At 44.4% G+C, this 20,700-nt stretch overlaps 1 protein-coding gene across 2 annotated transcripts in view; it reads left to right on the top strand.

The window, feature by feature from the left end:
- acsl6 (acyl-CoA synthetase long chain family member 6) overlaps positions 1–20,700 on the top strand; it is a 78,096-nt gene that overhangs the window by 5,210 nt on the left and 52,186 nt on the right. The window contains exons 2-4 of one of the 2 annotated variants that reach the window (XM_077237671.1): positions 12,469–12,559; positions 13,624–13,844; positions 17,059–17,173. In XM_077237671.1, coding sequence (XP_077093786.1) covers positions 13,641–13,844; positions 17,059–17,173 — 319 coding nt within the window. In that variant the 5' untranslated portion in view covers positions 12,469–12,559; positions 13,624–13,640. The remainder of the gene's footprint in view (positions 1–12,468; positions 12,560–13,623; positions 13,845–17,058; positions 17,174–20,700) is intronic. The other variant, XM_077237670.1, reaches the window with a different exon arrangement.

Genomic DNA, 20,700 nt, shown 5'->3' with positions numbered 1-20,700 from the left:
GATAGGGATGGGGCGGAGCTTACTCTTCAGACCCCGCCCTCAGGGTGGACAGCAGCCAATCATCGCCCTCCACACGCTATAAAGGCTGTGAATGGACACATATGGAGAAGGTGGTCGAGTAATTAGAGGACAGAAACTGTGTGTTGCTGTGTTTGGGGAGCAGTAGTTCAGGTGATGTTGTGGAGGACTAGCATCAGATCTGACATTCATTTTATAACCCAGGATTTTTTAAATAATTCAATCAATCTGTTTATTATTATTATTCAACGTAACGTCAGTGTTGGGGAGTAACGGAATACATGTACCGGCGTTACGTATTCAGAATACAAATTATGAGTAACTGTATTCCGTTACAGTTACAATTTAAATAGTTGGTATTTAGAATACAGTTGCATTTTTGAAATCAATGGATTACATGACGATACTTCTCTGTTTCACGAGTTTATTCACTCTCTAAATAAATTAAAGCAACTCCATGCATTTCCCAGAAGCCCCAATATGAAAACGAAAAAATGCACGGTTTGCGTGATCAGTGAAGTCACAATGGAGTCGGAAGAGGAGCAGCGGGAGCTAGAGGTAGTTGGAGCTGTAACAACAGAGCCAGGGCAAGAATGCCTTTCTAACTTGGAAATTCACACAGCATTTCACATTAAAGAAAGAGAAGGGAGAACAAATATAACTGTGCAGTGCAACCTCTGCTTGCAAGCAACCGTCCTCCTTTCAGCGTCCAAAGACTCCACCTCCAACCTGAAGAAGCATCTTAAAGGTTTTTTTTTGTTTGTAATTAGCCAGGGGTAGTCGTCTGCTGTAGTTTTACTGGTCACCTTGCTATTTTATAGTTGTATCAGGCAGGCTAATAGCTACAGGGCTGTAAGGATACGCGATATGAAACCGAAATCGCGACACTCAGATCCACGAACCTGTGTCGTGTGTGAGAAGGCAGAATCCCAGAGTTATCCTTCCATCCAGATCCAATGCTACCACATCTTTAAATTACTATTAGTATTATTTGAAGTTAACATTATAAAATACATGGCCTACACCAAAAAACTAGTTGCGGAATAATTATTTAAAATTTAGCAATTGCGTTATGGACGTGACGTTTGCAGTAAAAACTTGAAATATATATTCTCCGAAAATGCATTTAATACCAATATATCGAAACGTCTGTTTGTATATCCATACTCCCTTAATAAAGTCAGGGCCGGCCCGAGGCATAAGCGAACTAAGCGGCTGCTTGGGGCCACCAGGGGGCCCCCCAATCGAGTTTAAATGTTTGTTTTTTTTGGATGACTTAAACAAGTGACATAAATGAATGAATGAATATGAAAGAATTAATGAATAATTCAAGACAAGAAAATTCTGATTTCATGATCAATATACCTGCCAACAACTGCTGCTGTGTCTGCCAGCGTTTAAGTCATGCGCATAATCTAGTCACCTTGCATAGACAATTCGCGCGCAACTGCGCATAGTCACGGTATTGGTTTAAGCAGTGTTGTGCAAGTTACTTCCAAACTGTAATACATTATACATTACTTGTTACTGTAATTTAAAAGTAATTCATTACCTTACAATATTACTGTCTCAGAATTGTAATGCGTTACATTACTCCTGTATTACTTTTGAGTTACTTTCACCAAAATAACTATATAGTAGTAGAACTTAACATTCTAAAGCTGTAACGATATCCGATATAAAACAGAAATCGCGAAACTTAGATCCACGAACCTGCAGAATCTCAAACCTCAAACAGAAGTCACAAAGCCTTTCTTTAAAGTGAATTTAGATTTGTACTAACTGTATCTTCATTTTAATCAATGTTTCATCAACCAGTTGCCTGGATTTAATAAATAAGAAGTAAATATAGCAAGACAATAGATAATCACGACACGGAGGCACCTGCGCGTGAACTGGAGCGCGTCTCACAAATTAACGAAACTCAGCGTAGGCTATAAGGTAGCCTAGCCTACTTCACAGACCTGAAAAATATATATATACATATTTTGAAATGTCTACTTGTAAACAGAACAATTCAAAACAAAAGAAAACGTACTGCTCTCTGCTTATCTGTATGAAATGTGCATTTCTCTCTGGCGCATTCACTACTGCGATGATCGCGAGTCAGCAACGTCAACTTCATCTTTATTAACAAACAATTAAAATGTCTCCTTGCTATATTTGACATACTCATAATCATTGCTTTTGCCAGTTCTTTGTGACAGCTTTTAGTTGCTTTCCTTAGGCTACATCATGTTACGTGAACGCGTCACCACCGCATCAAAAACATGATTGCGTGATGAAAACAAGAAAAATACCACCTAAACATAGCCTAACTGTTTAGAAAGAAAACACAGAACAAGTGGAGTAGCCTAATGCGCATTCGTCCATCTCACGAATGTAGAGTCTTCTTCTTCACCCATTAGCCGCTTTTCCACTGGCCAGCGCGAGCACAGAGGCCGAAATCATCCTCACGGCACTCCTGTAAAAAATAAATCGCTATACAAATATATCAGACGCTGCCATTTAGTCTTTATTTACAGACTTGGACACCACACGCGGCTATTGACTGACCACGAACAGTTAATTTAGCCTACTTGCATTTTTCATTTGTTAATGTCTCGCGGTCTTGGTGTTTTTTTTTGTTTTTTTTTTACAATTAAAACTAAAAGTGTGTTGTAACGCAAGCGTAAGTGAACATGTAATATAGTAAAATATTACTGAAAATTGATTAGTAATGCCTTACACTACTGCGTTACACCAAAAAGTAATATGTTACTGTAATGCATTACTTCTGTAACGCGTTACTCCCAACACTGAGTTTAAGTTGGAGAAAATAGCTGCAGGGGAACTGGACCTTCAAGGTGTAAGGGTTGCAGTTTGAATAAATAATAAACATAGCAGTTTGAACTCTTCTCCACTTTATTATACCACACATCAGATCACTAACTCCAAAAACCCGCGACACTCCAGTACCAACTGCGCACGACCCATTCCTATCTACGGCAAGCCCCGAGGGGAAAAATAGATTGCATACACACATACAACGAGCGCCAGGACATCATTACCGGTGTTATAGTAACTGACTTTGTTGGATTCTGTCATGTACAATCCAACAAAGTCTGTTACAATAATAATAATAAAAAAGATTTTGAGGACAGTTACACTGTATTGAGACAGTTGAGATATAATAATAATATTTTTACAGTTTTCAACAATAATTGTCATTGTTGAACCCTTGCTCTTATTATGTTTATGATTTCTCAGTTTTGTCATTATTTTAGCAAATAATTTATTTTATATGTTTTGAGACAGTTAGTTTTAAGAAGTTTCAAAGAGTTAGTAAAAGAGTATAGTAAAAGTTTCAACTTTTTTATTTAAGTAGGCATCTATTTTTTATTTAGTATTTATTTAGTATTAATACATAACCTCACTGTATTCATTTATAATGTATCATTATTGCGTGACATTTGTGTCAATAATCGTCAAGCTCAGGTGACTTCGCGTAGTGGGAGGGGCCCCCAAATCAAGTTCTGCTTAGGGCCCCCAAAAGGCTCGGGCCTTCTCTGAATAAAGGAGTCCAGACATTAGAAAAATATCTGTCTACACATGCGTTTTATATTTAATATGAGGGAAATAAACATGCGTGACAAAAAATATTTAACTTTTAGGCTAAATATTTTTTAGTAGGCTATTTCTGTGAATTAGGCTACACTGCGCAAACCAAAAGTAATACCCACCGGATGAAGAAGGGTTGGCTCTCCACAGAACATAAAATATTCATTTTAGTTTGTTTTTCTTGTTCGCATTTATGAGGAAAAAACAATGTTGTGACCACTCTGAAAGCGGCACTAAAAGACTTTAAAACTTTCACAGAGACATCAAACAGATGCACCAAGCCTTTCTTTAAAGTGAATTTCGATTTGTATTAATTGTATCTTAATTTTAATCAATGTTTCATCAACCAAAGTGCCTGGAATTAATAAATAAGAAGTAAATATAGCAGACAATAGATAATCACGACATGGAGGCGCCGGTGCGTGAACTTGGGCTCGTCTCATAAATGAACCGAAACTCAGCGTATAAGCAGGCTATAGCCTAGGCCTACTTGCCTCACAGACATGTCTACTTTTAAACAGAACAATTCAAAACGAAAGAAAACAGACTGCTCTCTGTTTATGTAGGCTAATCCGTATGAAATGTGCATTTCTCTCCGGCGCGTTCACTAGAGTGCTGCGAAGATCGCGAGTCAGCATCGTCAACTTCATCTTTGCAGCCGACACTAACATATTCAATCATTACTTTTGCTGGTTCTTTATGACAGCTATCAGGTGCTGTAATTGCAGCGCCACCCTTACATGTTACATGAACGCGTCACCACCGCATCACCGCACCGGTGACCGCAACATACACTATAGTCTTTGTTCTTCTATAGCAAATTATAATATATAGTACTTTCAGGGAGACATGGGCCTAACACATTCAGCCAGTTGGAACGGAAAAACACACCAGAATAGGCCTGTTTAGTAAGCGGGATGTGATGGCCGCATTCCCACACTTATAAAATGCAATTCAATGTGGAAGAAATCCAAGTATTAAGAATTTTTAGGCATGAATTCTGTATTCTGTAACGAAATACGTTTTGAAAGTATCCTTCCCAACACTGCGCAACGTGGATGTGTCAGCTCCAGTGTAAAATGGTTGATAGTAATCTTTCTGGTAGCCTCTCACTGCTGTAGGTTTGATAACTCTAGTGAACAAGAAGTACACTTCAGCTCACTTTAAAAAGAGAACATTCTTTAAAAGAAGATACTTAAGAGTGAAATTAATATAATGTTTTTGAACACTTTATTCCATGTTAGTTGGAAGTAAATTAAAATGCATTAATGTTGTTTTTTTGACCCATTTAAGTACTTCAGTACATCTTTATATGTATTTCATAATGACCCGTGCACTCTAAAAAATGCAGGTAGTTTCAACCCAAATTTGATCAAATATAGACAAACCCAGCCATTGGGTTACATTTTTTAATTAAACTTTTTAACCCAACGGTTGGGTTCATTCATAGTTGACCCAAATGTGGGTTAAAACAACCTTGCATTTTTAAGAGTGTGTTAAATGGTGAACGTTTTTTAAAGTGTTATGAATATAAAGACGAGTGGAAGTGCTTCATCTGAGCTTTTGACAGATATTCAGCTTCAGTTATTATCCCGTTATTAGAGCTGGACGCTGTCGCTGGTTTGAACAGTGTGTAGTGTCTTGTCCATGATGATGATGATGATGATGATGAAGGACAGCTTTTCACACAGCTCTGTTTAATCTGTTAGACGACACACTCCGCTTCCGGGGTTTTGAGTTCATGCGTTCTGGTCAGAGTGACGTGGACTGATGTCACACACAGCCTTGAAAACAAATGTTACATTATATAATGATGAACGATCATCGGATTGGAAATGTCACAAAACCATATGTTTTCAAAAGTTTGCATCTTTATGAACTACTGATCTTTTAGCAGTGTTCGATGAATGATGCTTTGTCAGAATGAAAATATATTATATTTCATATCCTGCACACGGCCTGTATTTAGTGGCGATAATCCCTTGATAATCTACGGCGTATAAATGAAAGCTTGTGCATCAGGGACGCCTGGAAAATGATGCAGAGTTGCATCAGATTTTCTGTCATTTCCCAAGAGACTTTAGTCAGAAAGCCACGTCTAAAGATGTGTGACGGTGAAGAGATCTGTTCTTCTAGACATCAAACTCTCCACTTTTCCAGGTTATTATAAGTTAGTAATAATTACAGCATTACAGTGGTTTATTTCTTATACAGAGTTAATTATGAGTGCACTGAAAAACTGTTAAACATGCAGTCTGGACAGCAAGAAAGCTAGGAAGTAAATAGACTTCACAAACAATCAATACTTACAAAAGACAATTCAGCAGTTGTGTTGCCATAAACAACCCTAAGATCAATATGCATTATTGACCAAGCATATGCATTAGTCCCAGTCTCCAAATAACAGTCCAAACAGTTTCATCCTTTCTCAGATGTTCAGATGTTTGTTATGGTGTTTTCAGATGAAGTCTGTTCCATTTTTTAAACGTATATATACTTGCAGATAATATAATATTAGTGAGTTAAAAGGCCATTTAAAGGGCACCTAGTATGCCCCTTTTTACAAGATGTAATATAAGTCTCAGGTGTCCACAGAATGTGTGTGTGAAGTTTCAGCTCAAAATACTCCACAGATCAGTTATTATATAATGTTGTAAATGGCCATTTTTGAGTGGAAGGAAAAACATGCTGTTTTCGTGCATGTATCTTTAAATGCACATTAGCTGTTGCTCCGCCCCTTTCCAGAAGAGGGCGGAGCCTGTATAGCCCGTGCCTCAGATCACGTGATATTGCAGTTCTTCGTCATCATGAAAATGTATTATCTGCATGTGTTTTACAGTTCCCCTATCATGTTTTTTTCGAATATTCCCTTTCATGCAGTGTGTAATATTGCTGTTTGTGAATGTAAACGTTCTGAAAAGTTGTAAAGTCAAAAGTGCACGATAAATAAAGTTATTGTCTCCCAAAAGAAAGAACTGACTCTGAACTGCCTTTTCGAGAGGATTGTGTTTCGAATCCCAATGGGTGACGGTTCTACATCACTAGAAGAGACATTTGCATAATACCGTCTATACTGTACATTATCAGACCTGAAACATCATTTAACTGACGACTGTTTCTCAGATCTCTGAGTTCTACAAGAAATTCACAAAACGCGCAATCTTCAAACTTCTTGCTCTAGAAAGATGGGTCAGTACTCAGTTTATTTGGACCAACTTGCTTCTCAGAATCACAACCTGTTAGTATGATTAATAATTGATGTATATATTTTCTACCGGGAGTGCAAAATAGTTTTGTGTTTTATATTGTGTAGGTCTCTGGCTAACTCACATTATTACTGTCTAACTGAAATACTTCTGCTGATCAGCTGTGGTCGATCACTATTACCTAAAACTGTGTCTATAAGTGCAGATTGTCTGTTGTTCTTACTATGAGTAAAGACACAGGATAGAGCAAGATTTGTTTTACAACGTTTGTTACATCAGTCATTCACGCTAGTGCTGGGCGAACATATGCACCTTTATTGATACAGTTCCTGCATGTTCACCGCAATAAATTAGAAATATACACATGGGTTTGTTGATGGACACACACTTGTTAATGCTTATGGTGAGGAATTACAGTTACAACATCTCATAATGTTCCTCAAAGTGAGTAGTATTTCACTGATAAAAGACTGAGTCCTGCTCGAGTCGGCCTTGTGATGGAGGTTCAGGTTGAATAACTAGTTCTTCCAATGTTTCATTATTGGACTCTCCTCTGGAGCTGAAGTTCAGTTATTGTAATTGGGATATAGCTTCTGACTTAGACCAATCAAAACAGACTGGCCATCTGGCCAATCAGAGCAGAGTCTATGCTAATAGGGCGGAGTCTGTCAGCAGTTGTGGATGGGGTCTGTACTAATAGGGCGGAGTCCATCAGCTGTCATGGGTGGGGTCTATGCTAATAGGGTGAAGTCTGTCAGCAGTTGTGGGTGGGGTCTATGCTAATAGGGCGGAGTCTGTCATCAGTTTTGGGCTGGGTCTATGCTAATAGGGTGGAGGCCATCAGCAGTCATGGGTGGGGTCTATGCTAATAGGGCGGAGTCTGTCAGTAGTTCTGGGCAGGGTCTATGTTAATAGGGCGGGGTCAGTCAGCAGTTGTGGGTGGTGTCTATGTTAATAGGGGAGGGGTCCGTCAGCAGTTGTGGGTGGGGTCCAAGCATATGTGACGTCATAAAAGCTATAATCTACAAAACTGCTTATTCTGAGACACTGCTTGTGATTTATGGGGATCAAAAAAGAGGAGTGGGTGGATTTTTACCATTAAGGTTGTGTACACACACTGCCGACTCAAATTTAGTAAATCTTAAATAATTATTTATTAATTTAGAGGCCGTTTACGACAACTGTGTAATAAAAGCCCTTGTCGTGTGAGTGTGAAGGAAGGAGACCGGGGTCAGCTGGCTCAGACTCGTGGGTATTTTATTTAACAACTCAAAGCTCTGGCGCCACATGCGCACGTCGAACACAAATCTCATTCAGTTTCAAAATACTCGATCAGGTTTGTCTTTCACAAAGACCTCTTCCCATTTCCCACGAGACCTCAGGCCTTCTCTCTCCTCGATCGCTGGTTCCAGTCTGCTTTATACGGTCTCCCCACGCCAATTACTGCAACGAGACACAGGTGTCAGTCATTTTACACTTGACCTACTTACCGCCGCTCGTCTCTCCACTCTCTCTCTCTCGTCACAGACCTCGCTGAGCCATCCGGCCTGCAGCCCCCCCCCCCCCCCCATTCCTAGAGAGAAAGTCAGCCACAGCCATCTGCACCCCCGGCCTGTGGATCACCTTGAACTTAAAAGGCTGTAAAGCTAGATACCAACGGGTGATCCGCGCATTGGTGTCCTTCATTCAGGAACTGCCTCACCTCCTTTTTGGACTTAGGTCTGGGACAGGTTGCAATTGCTGCTGTCTTGTCAATTTGGGGACGCACCTGCCCATGACCCAAGTGGAAGCCCAGATACCTTAAATCCACCCGCCCAACTGCACACTTCCTCGGGTTGGCCGTTAACCCCGCCCGTCTCATTTCCCCGAGGACGGCCCTCAAATGCTGCACATGCCGCTGCCAGTCATTACTGTAGATGATGATATCATCCAAGTACGCAGCGGCATATGGAGCATGGGGTCGCAGAATTCTGTCCATGAGCCGCTGAAACGTGGCCGGGGCCCCGAACAACCCGAAAGGAAGTGTCACAAATTGGTGTAACCCGAACGGCGTGGTGAAGGCTGTTTTTTCTTTGGACATGGGAGACAAGGGGATCTGCCAATATCCTTTCGTTAAGTCCAGCGTCGAATAAAAACGAGCCGTGCCTAACCGATCAAGCAGCTCGTCAATCCGCGGCATTGGATAAGCGCCGAATTTCGACACTGCATTCACCCTGCGATAGTCCACACAAAACCGTACCGAGCCGTCCGTTTTAGGAACTAAAACTATCGGGCTTGCCCAGTTACTGTTGGACTCCTCACTTACTCCCATCTCCAGCATTACCTCTAATTCCGTCTGAACCACTTTTTTTTTGTGTTCAGGCAATCTGTATGGCCAGCCGCGAACCACCACTCCCGGCTCTGTCTCAATATGGTGCTGGATCAGATTAGTACGACCAGGCAGGGGTGAAAACAAATCTGCAAATTCTTTTTGTAACCTTGTGATGTCAGCGAGCTGCGAGGGCGAGAGGTGATCTCCCCCCGGGGCCAGGGCGAGAGATTTCCCTTTGATGATCGCTTCTGGCCCGAGATCCTCCTCTCCACTCACTGCCATCGCAAGCAACACTGACTCCTCCTCACTCCATTTTTTTAGGAGGTTGAGGTGGTAAATTTGCCGTGAATCACCCCTGTCTGTCCGTACAACCTCATAATTGAGATCCCCTATCCGCTGTGTGACCTCAAAGGGTCCTTGCCACTTCGCTAACAATTTAGAGCTGGAGGTTGGTAGTAAAATGAGCACTTTATCTCCCGGTGCGAACTCTCGAAGCTTAGTTCCCCTGTTATACAGCCGGCTTTGTCTGTCCTGAGCCTGAAGCAAATTCTCCATAGAGAGCCGCCTCACCATGGAGTTTTGCTCTCAGGTCCAAGACATACTGAATTTCATTTTTGCTATCTGAGCGTCCGTCCTCCCAAGTTTCCTTTAGGACGTCTAACACCCCACGGGGCTGACGTCCAAAAAGAAGCTCGAAGGGGGAGAACCCCGTGGAGGCTTGCGAATTTATGAATCATTGTTTTCAACGTGCGATTAAATCGTTCGACCAGTCCGTCCGTTTGTGGGTGATAGACACTGGTACGCACCGATTTAATGCCCAATAATTCATATAATTCGCTTAACGTGCGTGACATAAACGCGGTGCCTTGATCCGTGAGAATCTCTTTTGGGATTCCCACGCGGGAGATTAAACGAAACAGGGTGTCTGCCACACTCTTAGCTGATATAGAGCGCAGCGCCACTGCTTCGGGATATCGCGTTGCGTAGTCTACTATAACTAACGCAAAGCGATGTCCCCGTGCCGATCGTTCTAATGGCCCGATGAGGTCCATACCAATTCTCTCGAAGGGGACCTGAACAAGAGGTAGAGGGCGCAATGGCGCTTTTGGGGCGGCCGGTGGATTTACCAACTGACATTCCTGCCACGACGCGCACCACCTGCGCACGTTCTCGTGAATGCCCGGCCAGAAGAATCGGGTCATTAAACGATTTAATGTCGCTGTCATCCCTAGATGCCCCGCCATCGGATTACAATGTGCCGTCTGGAAAAGCATTTCCCGACGGCCCCTTGGTACTAACAATTGGGTTATATCTTCTTTTGTCTGAGTGTCTTGGGTCACCCGATACAACATGTCTTTAATAACGGCAAAATAAGGATAGGAGAGCGCGCGGAGGATCTGCCCATCGATGGAACGGACCTGTTCAAACGCATGTTAGAGCGTCTCATCTTGGGACTGTTCCAGGGGAAAGTCATTGCGACTGGAGAGGTTTAACCTCGCCAAGCCGCTCGGTTCCTCTGAAACAGTTCCGCTGGGTCCAGGAACAGCCTCTCCAACCTGAGCGCTCGCCCCCCTTCCCAGCCTTTTCTTTTTCCCAGAGGCATCCGTTGTTAAACATCCCAACAATTGTTTAAAAGCTGGCCAATTCGTTCCCAAAATTAACGGATGCCGGAGGTGTGGGCTAACTGCGACCTCCACACAATGATTTTGTTCCCTGAATTTAATAGTGATGGCTTTTAAGGGGTACTCCACTATATCCCCGTGCACACACCTCACCTTAACCATGCGGCCCGTATTCAATGCCCCGGACTGTATCAGGCTTTGATGGATGGAGGTCTGGTTACAACCTGAATCCACCAAGGCCTGATAGGTACCCCCCTTAATACTCACAGGTATCTGGTATAACCCGGCTTGATCGGGGGCGGCCTGCGGAACGTCCGGGATCCGGACCAGTGTCCCAACCTCCATGACCGGGCAGCGGTCCACGAAATGGCCCGGATCCCCGCAACGCCAACAGGCCGGCCCAGGCTTCCCCGCCGCTCTAGTCGCAGGAAGCTGGTCAAGGAATTGGCGTGGGGAGAGCGCAGGAACCGCGTCGAGCCCTTCAGGGTGTCCCGGCCCCCCTCCCCTGTCGGATCCTCACGACCCGGCTGGGCCCTCGGCTCCAGCCATCCAGCGGGGAGGTGCCCTCGGAGGTCCATTGGAGCGGGTCCTGGGGAAATGGAGAGAGAGAGAGACAGGGGGAGAGAGAGAGACAGATGGCAGGGGTTCGCCGACCCCGGAGCACACCGCCAGTTGATCCTCCGCCAGTTGGATGGCCAGATCCAGCGACGCCGACCGGTGGCACTGGACCCACTGGGCAGTCCTCTTCGGCAACCTGGAGACGAACTGTTCCAGCACTACCTTGTCGATGATGGCCTCGGCGTCGCTTCCTCCGGCCAACAGCCATTTGCGGCACGAGTCCCGGAGCTGCTGCGCCAAGACAAAGGGTCGGCCTGCTTCCGCCAGTTCCAGCGAATGGAAGCGTTGACGATGTTGCTCAGGGTTGAGGCCGACCCTTTGGAGAATGGCTCGTTTTAAATCGGCGTACACCAAGAGGTTCTGGACGGGCAGTTGTTGAGCAGCCTTCTGGGCTTCCCCCGACAGCAGCGGAATGAGCCGAACCGGCCAGCTGGTTGATGGCCACTCACATGCCTTGGCCGTTTTCTCGAACAGGTCCAAGAAGGCCTCGGGATCATTGGAGGTTCCCATCTTCGTCAGAGACATGTGAGCGGCTCGGTTGGAGCTGGGGAAAGCCCAGGCCCAAGCTCAAAGCTCTGGCGCCACATGCGCACGTCGAACACAAATCTCGTTCACAGTTTCAAAATACTCGATCAGGTTTGTCTTTCACAAAGACCTCTTCCCATTTCCCACGAGACCTCAGCCCTTCTCTCTCCTCGATCGCTGGTTCCAGTCTGCTTTATACGGTCTCCCCACGCCAATTACTGCAACGAGACACAGGTGTCAGTCATTTTACATTTGACCTACTTACCGCCGCTCGTCTCTCTACTCTCTCTCTCGTCGCAGACCTCGCTGAACCACGCCTCCCCCGCCACAAACTGAAAACAGAAAACTTTTAATGTGTTCTGGCCGTTCATTTACATGACAACAGTGTTGTCGTGTAAAGCCCAGCACAACTTCCAATATGTTATTAGCAAAGTATTCTTCAGTAAAGTATGGTAAGCACCCGCTCCAGATCTGCACTCATTGAGTTCTGTGACACTAACAGCACATTCAGATCATTTCATTGTGTTTTACATCATCTTTCAGTTAGCTGTCTTTTTAAATTGACCAGGACGTGAGCTGAGAGTGTGAACTTTAAACATCAGATGCGTCAATATCCCGGGTTCACTGCTTCGCGGTTAAGACTCCTGCTTCTCGCACTGGTGAGTTATTAGTTATCAGTTACGCTCTCGATACTGCGCCGATGCCTCTCTGATTTCATATTATGTTTATGTGGTATATTCATTTTGCACGAGAGATTGCCGCAGGAAAAAACAGCTATTGAAATCTAATTCCTATTGATCAACTTCCATTTTTGGAAGAGTTCATGAATGAGATCAACAAATAAAGCCGAACTGCAGGATCAGCCACACATGTGTGTTCATGAGTTCATTATCGTAACTCGTCACTAACACAACTGTCAGACTGTTCACAGAGCAAAGAAAGGGTTACGCTTCAGCTCCATGGCTGAAGTTTCACTCGCTATAACTGTGCAATGACTACTAACACTCATTAGAGGATCAGTAGACTGCTAACCAGGGTTCGGGTCAGTAGAATAAGTTAATATGAATCAAAGTTACTTGCAGAGCATCAAAATAAAGTGTTGGCAGAGACAGACAAGATCTTCTGTCAGTGGTAGCAACCCTTACTTTCATGAGTTTTATATATTATAAAACAATATGATAATATTGATCCGATTGAACAGATTAAAGACAGTGACTGATTACAGCTGGATCATGCAGTCAGATTCCAAAAATGTAATTATTGTAATTGGATTATATTACCTTTTAAAATACTCATTATCGGACTAAAGTTACTTACAAGGTTAATTAATGTTCACAGAATTGCAGAAGTATTAAAGCGAAAGGTCTCAAGGTTTTGTTGGCTTTTGAGGATCACAGAATTCAGATGAACCATTGGACAGACTCTCAATAAAGAGGACCTTAGTGAGAACAGGCTCTGATGATTTCCAGAGTTGTTCAGTTGTGTGTGTTCAGTATAGTCAGATAGCATGTTAATATGTAAGCCATCAGAAGAAGGCCGAACTCTGTTGAGGTCTAGACAAGACAGTTTTGTCACTGTGACTTTGTGTTATCTTTACAACAGCTCGTGTTCATATAGTGTGTGTGTGTGTGTGTGTGTGTGTGTGTGTGTGTGTGTGTGTGTGTGTGTGTGTGTGTGTGTGTGTGTGTGTGTGTGTGTGTGTATGTGTGTTTGTGTGTGTCAGAGCTCAGCTCCACTCTGATGGAGAAGATGCAGTCTCGGGATCTTCTGCTGGGTCTTCATCTGCCGGAGCTGGAGGATCTGGGCGAGTTTATCCGCTCTCTGCCCACTTCGACTCTGCTGGGTCTGGGCGCGCTCACTGCGGTTCTGGCCTACTGGATCTCCCATCGCCCACGAGCCATCGTCCCACCCTGCGACCTCCAGCACCAGTCCAGAGAAGAGCAGGTACAGGACCCAAACACATTTCCTGATCCCCTATACAGGACCCCAACACACCTCCTGACCGCCTATACAGGACCCCAACACATTTCCTGATCCCCTATACAGGACCCCAACACACCTCTTGACCGCCTATACAGGACCCCAACACATTTCCTGATCCCCTATACAGGACCCCAACACATTTCCTGATCCCCTATACAGGACCCAAACACACATCCTGACCGCCTATACAGGACCCAAACACACCTCCTGACCGCCTATTCAGGACCCCAACCCACCTCCTGACCGCCTATACAGGACCCAAACACACCTCCTGACCGCCTATATAGGACCCCAACACATTTCCTGATCCCCTTTACAGGACCCCAACACACCTCCTGATCTCCTAAACAGGACCCCAACACACCTCCTGATCCCCTTTACAGGACCCAAACACACCTCCTGATCCCCTTTACAGGACCCCAACACACCTCCTGATCCCCTTTACAGGACCCAAACACACCTCCTGATCTCCTATACAGGACCCCAACACACCTCCTGATCCCCTTTACAAGACCCCAACACACCTCCTGATCCCCTATTCAGGACCCAAACACACATCCTGATCTTCTATACAGGACCCCAACACACCTCCTGATTTCCTATACAGGACCCCAAGACACCTCCTGATCCCCTATACAGGACCCCAACACACCTCCTGATCCCCTATACAGGACCCAAATACACCTCTTGATCTCCTATTCAGGACCCAAACACACCTCCTGATCCCCTATACAGGACCCAAACACACCTCCTGATCTTCTATACAGGACCCCAACACACCTCCTGATCCCCTATACAGGACCCAAACACACCGCCTGATCCCCTATACAGGACCCAAACACACCTCCTGATCTCCTATTCAGGACCCAAACACACCTCCTGATCTCCTATACAGGACCCCAACACACCACCTGACTGCCTATACAGGACCCAAACACACCTCCTGTTCCCCTATACAGGACCCAAACACACCTCCTGATCTCCTATACAGGACCCCAACACACCTCCTGATCCCCTTTACAGGACCCAAACACACCTCCTGATCCCCTATACAGGACCCAAACACACCTCCTGATCCCCAATACAGGACCCAAACACACCTCCTGATCCCCTATACAGGACCCAAACACACCTCCTGATCTCCTATACAGGACCCCAACACACCTCCTGATCTCCTATACAGGACCCCAACACACCTCCTGATCCCCTTTACAGGACCCAAACACACCTCCTGACTGCCTATACAGGACCCAAACACACCTCCTGATCCCCTATACAGGACCCAAACACACCTCCTGATCTTCTATACAGGACCCCAACACACCTCCTGATCTTCTATACAGGACCCCAACACATCTCCTGATCCCCTATACAGGACCCCAACACACATCCTGATCCCCAATACAGGACCCCAACACACCTCCTGATCCCCTATACAGGACCCCAACACACTTCCTGATCCCCTATACAGGACCCAAACACACCTCATGATCCCCTATACAGGACCCCAACACACCTCCTGATCCCCTATACAGGACCCCAACACACCTCCTGATCCCCTATACAGGACCCAAACACACCTCCTGATCCCCTATACAGGACCCAAACACACCTCCTGATCTCCTATACAGGACCCCATCACACCACCTGATCCCCTATACAGGACCCCAACACACCTCCTGATCCCCTATACAGGACCCCAACACACCTCCTGATCCCCTATACAGGACCCAAACACACCTCCTGATCCCCTATACAGGACCCAAACACACGTCCTGATCTCCTATACAGGACCCCAACACACCTCCTGATCTCCTATACAGGACCCCATCACACCACCTGATCTTCTATAAGTTCTTTTTATGAGAAGTTTATTTATTTTATTATGAATATAATTTATGTTAACACTTTATTTTACAGTGTCCTTGTTGTTACACGTTACATAAACTTGCTACAGTAATAACTGTAAATTATGCATAATTACATGCAACTAACCATAAACATAGTATATGGGTTTTAATATAATCTAATTAATTTAATATTACTCAGTACTTACATGTATTATTAACATAAACATTTATAAAAATCTATACAAACTACAAACTGCTATTTGTTAGTAAAAAACAGCGTTATTAAAGTTAAGTAAAACTGAAATCATAAAGAAGCATTCTTGTTTCTTGAAATAAAAGACACATTTACTGAAATAAAATAAAATATGAAAAAATATGATGTTCACAGAAATCAGCCAACATATTAACAAATAAATCAATAAAATAATGATAAATAATTAAAAAGATTAAGTTTTAAAATTTCAATAACTGAAAGCTCTTCATGGTTTACATTTCTTATTACTAATGAATTTACATGACTTTTCTTTCTTTCTTTCTTTCTTTCTTTTTTTCTTTCGTTCTTTTTATTCTTCTTCTTTTTTCCAAATTATTTTAGTATGATTGAGATACTATTCTAGTTATATATTGAATTAGGTTTTGTTTTTGTTTTTGTTTTTAAAGTTTTAGTAATTTTGCAGTGTTTTTGTCATTTTTATTAGTTATTGTTGAAATCAAGCTTAAGATCTTGACGGGCCGTCAGATATGGTCTTTGACACTTGAGCAAGCGCCACATGACCAGCACTAGTTAGTGCACTAGTTAGTGCAAAAGTGTGCATTGGTGTTTATTAAGCACCATCATTATTCTTTTTTCATTAATGATCAAACCAAAAGTGCTTGTTCATTGTTCTCCTTTGAGGATCAGGTTTCTGCTGAATCCTGTGTGTTCAAATCTGCCTCAGACCTACATTTTACTCACTGTTTTGCATAAAAGCAAAAGATGTGAGACAGGTGCTCACTTTAATCGCCCTGAAACATCAGGACGATCAGTATATATATATGTATGTGTTCATACTCAGCTCAGGAGATGATTATTATAATAAGAATATTTCAGTATCCCATAAAGCTTTTGAAAGCCCTTGACACTGCAGACTGAATAATCGAACAGGACATCTTCACTGAACACATCTTGCAGAGACCAGGCCAATGCAAATATAAATGCAAACACAGATGCAAACAAGTACTAGACGAACAATTCAACAATACGTCTTTCATGCAGTTATTGAAATGGGCTTTACCACAGATGTCCTCCTCTCTCAGTCTCTCTGTCTCGTTTGTGTGTTTTCCAGATGGGAGACGGCGCTCGACGGTCCATGATGGGTAGCGGCTCCGAGCTTCTCTCCTACTACCATGAGGACGCCAAGACCCTGTACGAGGTGTTCCAGCGAGGTCTGCACATCACGGGTGAGAATCAGTTCAGTTCAACACACACCTGCACATCACGGGTGAGAATCAGTTCAGTTCAACACACACCTGCACATCACGGGTGAGAATCAGTTCAGTTCAACACACACCTGCACATCACGGGTGAGAATCAGTTCAGTTCAACACACACCTGCACATCACGGGTGAGAATCAGTTCAGTTCATTTCAACACACACCTGCACATCACGGGTGAGAATCAGTTCAGTTCAACACACACCTGCACATCACGGGTGAGAATCAGTTCAGTTCAACACACACCTGCACATCACGGGTGAGAATCAGTTCAGTTCAACACACACCTGCACATCACGGGTGAGAATCAGTTCAGTTCAACACACACCTGCACATCACGGGTGAGAATCAGTTCAGTTCAACACACACCTGCACATCACGGGTGAGAATCAGTTCAGTTCAACATACACCTGCACATCACGGGTGAGAATCAGTTCAGTTCAACACACACCTGCACATCACGGGTGAGAATCAGTTCAGTTCAACACACACCTGCACATCACGGGTGAGAATCAGTTCAGTTCAACACACACCTGCACATCACGGGTGAGAATCAGTTCAGTTCAACACACACCTGCACATCACGGGTGAAAATCAGTTCAGTTCAACACACACCTGCACATCACGGGTGAGAATCAGTTCAGTTCAACACACACCTGCACATCACGGGTGAGAATCAGTTCAGTTCAACACACACCTGCACATCACGGGTGAGAATCAGTTCAGTTCAACACACACCAGCACATCACGGGTGAGAATCAGTTCAGTTCAACACACACCTGCACATCACGGGTGAGAATCAGTTCAGTTCAACACACACCTGCACATCACGGGTGAGAATCAGTTCAACACACACCTGCACATCACGGGTGAGAATCAGTTCAGTTCAACACACACCTGCACATCACGGGTGAGAATCAGTTCAGTTCAACACACACCTGCACATCACGGGTGAGAATCAGTTCAGTTCAACACACACCTGCACATCACGGGTGAGAATCAGTTCAGTTCAACACACACCTGCACATCACGGGTGAGAATCAGTTCAGTTCAACACACACCTGCACATCACGGGTGAGAATCAGTTCAGTTCAACACACACCTGCACATCACGGGTGAGAATCAGTTCAGTTCAACACACACCTGCACATCACGGGTGAGAATCAGTTCAGTTCAACACACACCTGCACATCACGGGTGAAAATCAGTTCAGTTCAACACACACCTGCACATCACGGGTGAGAATCAGTTCAGTTCAACACACACCTGCACATCACGGGTGAGAATCAGTTCAGTTCAACACACACCTGCACATCACGGGTGAGAATCAGTTCAGTTCAACACACACCAGCACATCACGGGTGAGAATCAGTTCAGTTCAACACACACCTGCACATCACGGGTGAGAATCAGTTCAGTTCAACACACACCTGCACATCACGGGTGAGAATCAGTTCAACACACACCTGCACATCACGGGTGAGAATCAGTTCAGTTCAACACACACCTGCACATCACGGGTGAGAATCAGTTCAGTTCAACACACACCTGCACATCACGGGTGAGAATCAGTTCAGTTCAACACACACCTGCACATCACGGGTGAGAATCAGTTCAGTTCAACACACACCTGCACATCACGGGTGAGAATCAGTTCAGTTCAACACACACCTGCACATCACGGGTGAGAATCAGTTCAGTTCAACACACACCTGCACATCACGGGTGAGAATCAGTTCAGTTCAACACACACCTGCACATCACGGGTGAGAATCAGTTCAGTTCAACACACACCTGCACATCACGGGTGAAAATCAGTTCAGTTCAACACACACCTGCACATCACGGGTGAGAATCAGTTCAGTTCATTTCAACACACACCTGCACATCACGGGTGAGAATCAGTTCAGTTCAACACACACCTGCACATCACGGGTGAGAATCAGTTCAGTTCAACACACACCTGCACATCACGGGTGAGAATCAGTTCAGTTCAACACACACCTGCACATCACGGGTGAGAATCAGTTCAGTTCAACACACACCTGCACATCACGGGTGAGAATCAGTTCAGTTCAACACACACCTGCACATCACGGGTGAGAATCAGTTCAGTTCAACACACACCTGCACATCACGGGTGAGAATCAGTTCAGTTCAACACACACCTGCACATCACGGGTGAGAATCAGTTCAGTTCAACACACACCAGCACATCACGGGTGAGAATCAGTTCAGTTCAACACACACCTGCACATCACGGGTGAGAATCAGTTCAGTTCAACACACACCTGCACATCACGGGTGAGAATCAGTTCAACACACACCTGCACATCACGGGTGAGAATCAGTTCAGTTCAACACACACCTGCACATCACGGGTGAGAATCAGTTCAGTTCAACACACACCTGCACATCACGGGTGAGAATCAGTTCAGTTCAACACACACCTGCACATCACGGGTGAGAATCAGTTCATTTCAACACACACCTGCACATCACGGGTGAGAATCAGTTCAGTTCAACACACACCTGCACATCACGGGTGAGAATCAGTTCAGTTCAACACACACCTGCACATCACGGGTGAGAATCAGTTCAGTTCAACACACACCTGCACATCACGGGTGAGAATCAGTTCAGTTCAACACACACCTGCACATCACGGGTGAGAATCAGTTCAGTTCAACACACACCTGCACATCACGGGTGAAAATCAGTTCAGTTCAACACACACCTGCACATCACGGGTGAGAATCAGTTCAGTTCAACACACACCTGCACATCACGGGTGAGAATCAGTTCAGTTCAACACACACCTGCACATCACGGGTGAGAATCAGTTCAGTTCAACACACACCAGCACATCACGGGTGAGAATCAGTTCAGTTCAACACACACCTGCACATCACGGGTGAGAATCAGTTCAGTTCAACACACACCTGCACATCACGGGTGAGAATCAGTTCAACACACACCTGCACATCACGGGTGAGAATCAGTTCAGTTCAACACACACCTGCACATCACGGGTGAGAATCAGTTCAGTTCAACACACACCTGCACATCACGGGTGAGAATCAGTTCAGTTCAACACACACCTGCACATCACGGGTGAGAATCAGTTCAGTTCAACACACACCTGCACATCACGGGTGAGAATCAGTTCAGTTCAACACACACCTGCACATCACGGGTGAGAATCAGTTCAGTTCAACACACACCTGCACATCACGGGTGAGAATCAGTTCAGTTCAACACACACCTGCATGTTCACTTGATTCAAAAACACTCAACCCAGAGAGGCTCACCTCTGAATCTGATTCATGCAAATCATGTTCAATCACACAGTGCCTCATCCTTGGTCACATCTGAAATGGGTCATACCAGTAACATTACACACTAAAAAACTTTATATAAGAATGCATGATATTTGGAAGGCCATCATGTAATTTTAACCCTGAGCTCGACTTCACCGCATGATGAATTACTGC

Source organism: Siphateles boraxobius, unplaced genomic scaffold, assembly GCF_051911475.1.
Source record: "Siphateles boraxobius isolate OS27281-9 unplaced genomic scaffold, OSU_SipBor_1 205, whole genome shotgun sequence".
Taxonomy (NCBI): Eukaryota; Metazoa; Chordata; class Actinopteri; order Cypriniformes; family Leuciscidae; genus Siphateles; species Siphateles boraxobius.
This window is presented reverse-complemented; position numbering and strand designations above follow the sequence as displayed.